The 10,000-nt window shown below is 37.1% G+C and overlaps 2 protein-coding genes across 2 annotated transcripts in view; both read right to left on the bottom strand.

Moving 5' to 3' along the window:
* Positions 1-700, bottom strand: part of LOC125031523 (cuticle protein AM1199-like) — a 1,274-nt gene extending 574 nt beyond the window's left edge. Inside the window, exons 1-2 of the mRNA XM_047622400.1 lie at positions 328-700; positions 1-139 (exon numbers count right to left, since the gene is read on the bottom strand). The exon at positions 1-139 is cut by the window's left edge and continues 79 nt beyond it. Of these exons, the coding sequence (XP_047478356.1) occupies positions 1-139; positions 328-345 (157 nt within the window). The 5' untranslated portion in view covers positions 346-700. The remainder of the gene's footprint in view (positions 140-327) is intronic.
* Positions 701-2,986: 2,286 nt separating this feature from the next.
* On the bottom strand, positions 2,987-3,725 carry LOC125031524 (cuticle protein AM1199-like). Its single transcript, XM_047622401.1, has 3 exons — positions 3,692-3,725; positions 3,340-3,557; positions 2,987-3,214 (listed from the first exon to the last, which is right to left on the bottom strand). Exons 1-3 carry the CDS (start codon positions 3,704-3,706, stop codon positions 3,049-3,051), a joined length of 399 nt encoding a protein of 132 aa, XP_047478357.1. The 5' UTR covers positions 3,707-3,725; the 3' UTR covers positions 2,987-3,048.
* Positions 3,726-10,000: the final 6,275 nt, after the last annotated feature.

The raw sequence follows: 10,000 nt of genomic DNA on the forward strand, positions 1-10,000 counted from the left end.
CGAAGACGTAGTTGAAGGCTCCGTCGCCCTGATCTTGTCGCTCGTCCCTCAGGATGGCGACGAAGGGTCGATCCGGAAGGTTGGGTCGAGTGAACTGAGGGGCGGCGGCCACGGCGGCCATCAGGTACGCCAAGAGCACCTGAAGAATTATTGTTTAGATAAGATGATAATTAGCAACAACGGATTAGTACTGATTCGTTTCTTGAACCTGAAATTCATGAAAAGTTGTATGTTACTCCCTGTATCTAAGTACTCATTCTTCATGACATGAAATAGAATATGTAAATACTACATTCGCAATTTATTTTCGCGATAAGCTTTACTCACAAAAACGAAATTCATCATGTATTTCGAGACTTCGAGATGTGAGAAAATAATCCTCTCTGAACAAGTGAAGAAGATTTAGTGAGGACAATGCTTCTGCTGCAGCTTTATATACATGCATACTACGACAAGGTCAATGTGCGTGTGTGTCTTCTCCACTTTTTATTTTGTTCGTGAGGTTCAAGGCGGAAGTTGGTGTTCATGTTAGAGTGACTGGTTTAAGAGGAGACGTGTAAATCATCTGTTGAAGAAAAAGACTGGCGGAAGATTATAAAAATAAATCCTTGCTGACCGCTTGTGAAAACTATATGAATTGTATATTAAGATCATGAAGGAGAGGATCCGTGTACACACACACACACACACACACACACACACACACACACATGTGCATATGTGTGTGCGTATGCATTTATATATTTATACGCACATATATATTTATATGTGTAAGCATGTATGTGTATATATATACTTACACATATATATGAAAGTATGTATATGTTTGTTTATATGTACACACACACACACACACACAATGAATAAACACACACATGAACGGTGAAAACACTACCGTGTTGATACTAAGGTAGAAAAATCCACTATGTAAAACTAGATTTATTGAAAGTGAGACAACAGTCTCGGAATCCACCTGGATTCCATCCTCAGGTCAGGTATGTATATACACACACATATATATGAATATGTATGTATATGTATGAATATGTATGTATATATATGAATATATATATATATATATATATATATATATATATATATATATATATATTTGCATGTTTAATTCAGAACATCATTAGTTGCCTACATATCCGCATTCTTGCGATATATACTTATGGTGGCCTTACTATTACTTCTACTGCTAATGAAGATAACAACGTTAACATGGATAAAAATCATGATGTTAGTGGTAACAATAATAAAAATGATTATGAAAGCACGATCATTATTATGAAAAGGGTATGGAATGATACCGACATTATGATAATAACAACAAAAATGGTCATCATCATCATCATCACTTTTATTATGCTAATAAGGATAATGATAATGGTTATGATAATAATGATGCTGATGGTGATGATGATGTTGAAAATGATAATGGTTATAGATCATTAATAGTAATAATCACAGTAATAACAATGATGGTAATGATAACAACAATAGTAATAGTAATAATAACAATAATAATAATAATAAAGACGATAATAATTATGATAGTAATAATATCAAAAATAATAATAATAATAAAGACGATAATAATAATGATAGTAATAATATCAATAAGAATAATGATAATAATACACATATTACTGTCGTTACTACTAATGCTGATGATGGTGATGATAACCATGATAATAATAATGATGATAACGATGGTACTACAACTAATAATGATAAAAATAATGGCAATAATAATGATCATGAAACTCATAGTATTGATAAAGACCACACTCAACAATGATAATTATCGTGGGGATGATAATAATGGGTGTCCACTTAAATGAAATGTATTAATTGTGAAGTCGCTAGTAATAATAAGAGTAACAATGATAATGAAAATGACAATAGCATTAGTCTTAAGAATAATAATAACACCAGTTACACCAACGATAACACTAGAATCTGTTTCATAAACATTTTTGTGTTCCGCCGGCATAGTTCTCTTGGCGTGGGAAGGAACACTCGAAACACCTTTGCTGTTCCTCTTGAAGTCAACGAGAACAATGCCGCAAGGTTAATTTAAACCACGTTTTACATCCTTACAGGAAAAGTCACACCTTTTGATATACACGCACACGAGTACGTACATACATGCATATATATATATATATATATATATATATAAATATATACATATATATACATACATACATTATATATATATATATATATATATATATATATATATATTGTGTGTGTGTATGTGTGTGTACACACACACACACACACATGAGTGTATTTATTTGTATATACATTAACACAAACTCAAACATTTGTATATACATATATATGCACACACACACACATATATTCACACAAATCTTATGAATTATGCTTGAGATTGATGCGTCACCTGGCTCAAACTTGAGCTTTACTAGTCTAATCCATTTTCCTTATTTTATTTAGAAAAAAAAAAAAAAAAAAAAATCAAGTCACAGCTTAAGTTGTCAACCGGTCATTGCAACTAAGCGTTAGATTTTGAGAAACATTTCGTTTTCGCTTCAATTACCACAGGTTTGAATCTGAAACTACTTTTTTTTTTTTTTTTTTTTTTTTTTTTTTTTATTAGTTGATGCTGGAAAATGTGTGATATGATTGTATATAACTGTTGTTTAAAAAAATATTTTTTTTCTATTCAAAAAGGTGTTTTTGGTTTGTTTGGCTTTTTGATCAATGGCTTATCAACGTTGTTATGATAGTTATTTAACAATCTTCTCAGCATTACATCATCTAGTCACGGATAGCCAACAGCTGTACATGCAAAAAAAAGAAAAGTAAGTTCTAAAATACTAAAAGACGATGGTATCACTATTTTTTCTTCTAATTCTCACAATCATACACTTGACAGGTTTATTATCACTGGTGGCAGTTGGTGGTGACTGACGACAGGTTGACAGATTGGTAAGGATAATTATCTAATAACTGATGAACTCTTCTTTTAATTCCGGATTTCAAATGCATTATTCATTATTTACAATGGCCTTCTCAAAACTGAATTCCGCGACGTCGCTGCTCCTCGGCGACGCGAATCTGCTCGACGGCGTGGGCGGGGAGGGGGTGGGGGGTGGGCAGGAGGGGGGACTCGGCGCGGAATCCGAACTCGTCGGCGACGAAGCGAACCTCGGCGAAGGTGCCGTCGTCGAGGGGGAACCTATGGGAAATGAAGAAATGAATGGAAATAACAGCAAAGCAGAGGCAGATGAGACTTTCAAATTTAATCTTTCGGTGAAGATTAGATTTCAATATTCTGTATGAAAAAACCCTCACACGCCTTACCTGTAGGATCCCTGCATGTTAGTCTGGCCCTTGGATCCGGGGTAGCCCACGCGGGACTCGCGGATTCCGTTGGCGGCTTCGAAGACGTAGTTGAAGGCTCCGTCGCCCTGATCCTGTCGCTCGTCCCTCAGGATGGCGACGAAAGGTCGATCCGGAAGGTTGGGTCGAGTAAACTGAGGGGCGGCGGCTACGGTGGCCATCAGGCAGGACAACACCACCTGAAATATATTCAGAGGAGCTATATTGAAAATGTAAAAATACAAATTCATGCCTAGTACTGGAGTCTCACAGCACTTTTGAGACATATCTGGATATACTACACTTTATAAGCCTGTTTCCAAGAGATGCTTACAAATACGAGATTCATTTTATATTCGGAAATGTTGAATAAGTGAACGACTCTTGGAGATTGAATGAGGACAACGCCGCAGCTGCTTCTTTATATACCCACCGATACAACAAGGTCATGCTTGCGCCCCTCCCCCACTTTTTGTTCTTCCATGCAGGTCGTGGCGGAAGCTGGAAGTCCTCTGCCAGACAGAGAGGATCGTCCGTGGGAAAATATGTCTATGGTTATATAACTGTTCTTGATGAATTGTAAGATGATGCACAAAATAATTTGTAGATGTATATCCACACACACACACATATATATGTATATATATCTTGCATATATGAATATATAAACATATGCACAGACATTCTGTATGTTTGCATACACATGCGCAAATACACGTATATAGATACACACACATATTTATGTATACATATATACATATATGTACACATTACTTATATAAATGCATATATATATATATATATATATATATATATTTTCACTTACTTATCATACACTCACGCGCGTGCACACACACACACACACTGCAAGTAGAACAACGAAGGGAAGTACAGGAAAGCACACGAATATGCCGAAGGTCTTTTCGCATTTATTTCTTCATCAGGGCATATAAGACAAAATATACATAGAGGCATATATATATGTACCGAGCGGTCATGTCACGTCGGTAAATAGGTGTACGAGGACCTTGGCTCCTTGTTGTGGTGTTGGAATTATTGAATTTATGAACGCTGCTTCTACCTTCCTTTGTCGTGGGGGCAGGCCTTATTTCATGAAGGAGGCCTGGGACCACTTAGCCGTCGGTGTCAACGTGAACAACGTAGGCACTCCTCTTGTAATGTCGTGCGGCGTTGGCAGATTCGATGTTCGCGGAGGCCTCGTCCTGTCTCACCTATGTATACTTTATCGCACCTAACTAAGAGGTCTGCTGTGGTCTGACTTCTTTTCCCTTATGATATCAGAAATGTCTATCTTCATTGTGCGATCTCCACACACACACATATACATGTTGAAATATATATACACGTACAGGCATACATGCATGCGTACATAGAGAAAGAGGGAATACTGTATGTGCATATCATGGATAAGGGATGGTGATCAGTACCCTACACATGCATGAAATAATTCTATACCATAATAGAATTACTTATAGAATCATACATGCAAGAGATGTACTGTTAATGTGAACAAAGATAGATCTAACACGCTATGGTATTGCTCTCAAAGTTATTACAAAATTGATTGTTGTTTACTTGAATTAATGATACTTGCATAGGAATAGAGTTAAACAAATAGATATATCTAAGCACACATGCAGCCTCATGTCAGCGATACACCAGGTATACTGTATGTAATGAATAGTGCATTATAGCTACTCACGAGCTTTTTTTTCTTTTTTTTTTTTTTTAGTAATACAAGAATTGTGGTTAGAAACAATACATTAGGCTATATAGAGAATGCTTCAAAACGAAGTTCATCATCATCATTGTTATAATAATAATAATGCTTAAAAATCATCAACGCCCTGTTTTCCAATCGACATCGGTTTTTTTTTTTTATTTGAAATATTTTTCTTTTAATCACTGCTGCAGCAGTAACTCAAAGAAACATACCAGTCTTAAGCCACAGAAGGGCAAGTAGGTGTGAGGACTGGATGGCAACAAAAGCGTGGATCGTGGACGTTATCCTACAATCTTTAGTTATTACACGATATCGTGCTTTAGTAAGCATCTCTCTTTAATTCTAGCGTCGGCAGGTAAAAAAAGAAAAAAAAAAAAAAAAAAGCCAAGGATTTGCTCTCTGTTTTTATACTGTTGCTAACTATGTTTCAGTAAAATTCGTCACATAAGAGAGATAACGTCTAAAGAGATGGCCCAGTATCCCTACTTGCACTCCAAGGGGAAACAAATTATTGCAAATAGCAAATATTAGTGCCAGTTCATGTTAGTCGAGATCAGTCCTGTGTACTCAGTTGATATTATTATAGTTATTATTTTACGTTGCAAATAACAATTCCTTATCTGCTCTTGTCTGTGGTGCATACCTTTCGTAGAGGAGCAATATCCTATGCAAAAAATCACATAATTTTTTGTGTAGAAGAAACGGGGTGTATGACTGCATATATGTTTGCTTGTATGTGTGTGTGGATGATTGTGTATGTTTTCTTGTACGTGTGTGGATGAATGTGTATGTTTGCTTGTATGTAGGTGGATGCTTGTGTATGTTGGTTGTATGTGTGTGGGTGATTATGTATGGTTTCTTGTACGTGTGTGGATGAATGTGTGTTTGCTTGTATGTGGGTGGATGATTGTGTATGTTTGATGGTGTATGTTTGTTTGTGGGTTGATGATTGTTGATGATGTTTGAGGGTGTATGATTATTTATGTTTGCTTGTATATATGTTGCTGATTGTGTATGTTTGATTATTTGTGGTGGATGATTGTGTGTTTGCTTGTATGTGTGTGGATGATTGTGTGTTTGCTTGTATGTGTGTGGATGATTGTATGTTTGTTGTGGTTTGATGATTGTGTATGTTTGCTTGTATGTGTTGATGATTGTGTATGTTTGATTGTGGGAGGATGATTGTGTATGTATTTGCTTGTATGTGGCTGGATGATTGTGCAGGTTTGCTTGTGGGTGGATGATTGTGTATGTTTACTTGTATGTGCGTGGATTATTGTGTATATGTTTGCTTGTATATGGCTAGATGATTGTGTATGTCTGTATGTAGGTGGATGATTGTTTATGTTTGATTGTGGGAGGATGATTGTGTTTGCTTGCATGTGTGTGTATGATTGTGTGTTTGCTTGTATGTGTCTGGATGATTGTGTATGTGCTTGTTTGTATGCGTGTGGATGAGTATATGTTAGATTGTGTATGGATGATTGTGTATGTTTGATTGTGAGTGGATGATTGTGTATAGTTGCTTGTATGTATGTGGATGGCTGTGGATGTGTTTGCTTGTATGTATGTGGATAATTATGTATGTTTGATTGTATATGTGGATGATTGTTTATGTTTGTTTGTATATGTGTGGATGATGTGTATGTGTTTGTTTGTATGTGTGTGGACGATTGTGTATGTATGACTGTATGTGGGCGGATAATTGTTTATGTTTGTTTGTATGTGTGGAGGATTGTGTATGTTTAGTTGTTTGTGGATGGACGATTGTGTGTTTACTTGTATGTGTGTGGGTGATTGTGTATGTTCGATTGTGTGTGGATGATTGTGTATGCTTGATTGTTTGTAGGTGGATGATTGTGTATGTTTTCTTGTATGTGTGTGGATGATTGTGTATGTTTGACTGTATGTGGGTGGATGACTGTGTATGTTTGCATGTGTATGGATGATTGTATGTGTGTGGATGATTGTGTATGTTTGACTGTATGTGGGTTGATGACTGTGTATGTTTGTTTGCATGTGTGTGGATGATTGTATGTGTTTGCTTGTAAATGTGTGGATGGTTGTGTATGTTTGCTTGTGTGTATGTGGATGATTGTGTATGTTTGCTTGTGGATGATTGTGTATATTTGCTTGTATGTGTTTGGATGATTGTTTATGTTTGATTGTATGTGTAGGTGTAATTGTGCATGTATTTGTATATGGTTATGATTGTGTATGTTTGATTATATATAGATGTATGATTATGCATATATCTCTGTACGTGTACATGGATCAGTGACTTATTCCAATGACTTATTCTCAGAATTACCGTCAGCAAATGGGAGTTAGAAGACTCTTTGTTGATATAAGTACCGCTAACTAGGAAGCCCTTGAGTCGAAGAAAGAAATGGACAGTAATGGGTAAAAAAAATCGTCTCTTACATATGAGTGCGTACGTTTGCTATATATATTATCGTGCGGAATTTAGGGATATTTGAGTTTACAAAGAAATAGTAGAGATAGAGAAACAAAAGAGGGCAAGGTTGGAACACGAGCTAGCACAGTAACAAAAGACTATATAAGCTTTCTTATTTATTCTTCGCTTGTAAAGTACAGCAGAAAATTCTGTCATGGGCTTTCATCACTCCTTAGAAGGTGCAATGTCCTCTTCAGAACTGAATTCCACGACGTCGCTGCTCCTCGGCGACGCGAATCTGCGCGACGGCGTGGGCAGGGAGGGGGTGGGGGGTGGGGAGGAGAGGGGACTCGGCGCGGAATCCGAACTCGTCGGCGATGTAGCGAACCTCAGCGAAGGTGCCGTCGTCGAGGGGGAACCTATAAATGCATGGAAAATAATTAATATAAGAAATAAACGATGGGTACAGAAAAAAACAGGATTGATTGATTATCATAAATCATCTGCCCCGTCAACAGACAAGAGAAAGAATCGATATCTTCGGTCTGAGAAACTACATGTATATAAGAAAAATGTGAACACACACACACACATATATAGGCGCTTCTAAAGACAATGTGTAAACTTGTAAACTTACCTGTAGGATCCCTGCATGTTGGTCTGGCCCTTGGATCCGGGGTAACCTACACGGGACTCGCGGATTCCATTGGCGGCTTCGAAGACGTAGTTGAAGGCTCCGTCGCCCAGATCCTGTCGCTCGTCCCTCAGGATAGCGACGAAGGGTCGATCCGGAAGGTTGGATCGAGTGAATTGTGGGGCGGCAGCCACGGCGGCCACTAGGCAGGACAGCACCACCTGAAATATATGCAAAGGAACTATGTTGAAATAATTCCCGAGTTTGGAATATATCTGTGAATATATCCGTGTGTGTGTTTGCAAGTGATGCTTACACGTACGAAATTCATTTTATATTTGGAAATATTGAATTATGTGAACGACTACTGGAGAATGAATGAGGACATTGCCGCAGCTACTTCTTTATATACCCACCGATACAACAAGATCATGCTTGCGCCCCTCCCCCACTTTTTGTTCTTCCATGAAGGTCGTGGCGGAAGCTGGAAGTCCTCTGCCAGACGGTCTGGGCTAAAAGAAAGCGAGAAGATTGTCCTTGGGAAAACAAATGTGGAGAGTAAGTGTTGTTGATAAATTGTAGGAATTTACGCAAAATACTATAGCATTCTAAAGATATTTCTAGTGACGTGTAATATTGATCTGCCATTTGTTTGTAGGCTCGAAGTATACAGTTTGCTATCTGACAATTCTATGTTTCGCTTCGTGCTTTTCGATTCAAGATCATTACGTGAAATAACCAAATAGCTGAAGATATAGGTTGTATGATCATATATATGTGCCTTGTGATCCACACACAAATATACTGTGTATACATACACACATGCGTATATATACACACACATTTAAGTTTATTTAGTACTTTACACACGTAGGCTGACACTGGGGATGCGCTAGTGTGTAGTAAATACTGGATACATTTTAGATTTTGATTTGGTAATGTATGCTAAAAGCTCGTGAAGGTTGAAAGTTAAAGACCATCTTTGCAGTATAGTTCATCTTGTTATCCTTACATAATATATTCGTTCATGGCGTGGCTGCTATCATTAGCTTCGTGGTATCGTAATATAAAAATGATATATATGTGATTAGAACATTATATAGTTTTTTTTTCTTAACTTATTTTGTTTTCCTTATCCAAACAGTGGCTCAAAGAAACACACACAGCAGATGATTGTGAGGATTGGATGTAACAGAAGCGTGCGTCGTGGACGTTATCCTACAGCCCTTAGTCATTACACGATATCGTGCTCTAGTGAGGATCTTTCCTTAATTCTACAGTCGATAGGGATTGCAATTTACTTGTGACCATTCTTAGGCTAAATAATATCCTTATTTGTTGTCTGTTTTATACTGTTTTACAAAAATGTCTGTCTTAGTAGCGAATCTCTCTTCTTTGGCTATGCCGTCATAATCTCTGTTCTCGTCTGTGCTCATGCCTTTTGTAATGGAGCAGTAACCGTGTCTCAGACTTGTTGATTTTCAATGTGAAATTTATATGAACGACTATGTAGGCGTATAATTTTATGCGTTTATATGTGATTGTATATGTGTATATGATTTTACATGTATATGTATGGTTGCGCACGGGTATGAGTATGTCTGATTGAAGTCGACTTCTAATGAAGTTTCTATTTTTAAAGATAACATAAGCAAATGGGACTTGGAAAACCATTTTCTTATCTAAATCTGATATCTTCCTAACCACAGAAGGTATTTATCGGTAAGGACGAGAGAGAGAGAGAGAGAGGTCTCAAAAGTCATCGTTTTGCACACTAAGGAATAATAAGCAAAAACTCTATTATGGATTTTAATAACTTCATTGGGTGCAGTGACATCATAACTGAATTCCACGACGTCGCTGCTTG

Source organism: Penaeus chinensis, chromosome 13 (genome assembly GCF_019202785.1).
Source record: "Penaeus chinensis breed Huanghai No. 1 chromosome 13, ASM1920278v2, whole genome shotgun sequence".
Taxonomy (NCBI): domain Eukaryota; kingdom Metazoa; phylum Arthropoda; class Malacostraca; order Decapoda; family Penaeidae; genus Penaeus; species Penaeus chinensis.

What these genes read in the sequence shown, in the direction of transcription:
- LOC125031524 (XM_047622401.1), bottom strand. An exon ending in AACATGCAGGGATCCTACAG is followed by an intron (nt 3,215 to 3,339) that starts GTAAGGCGTGTG and finishes CATTTCCCATAG; the next exon opens with GTTCCCCCTCGACGACGGCA.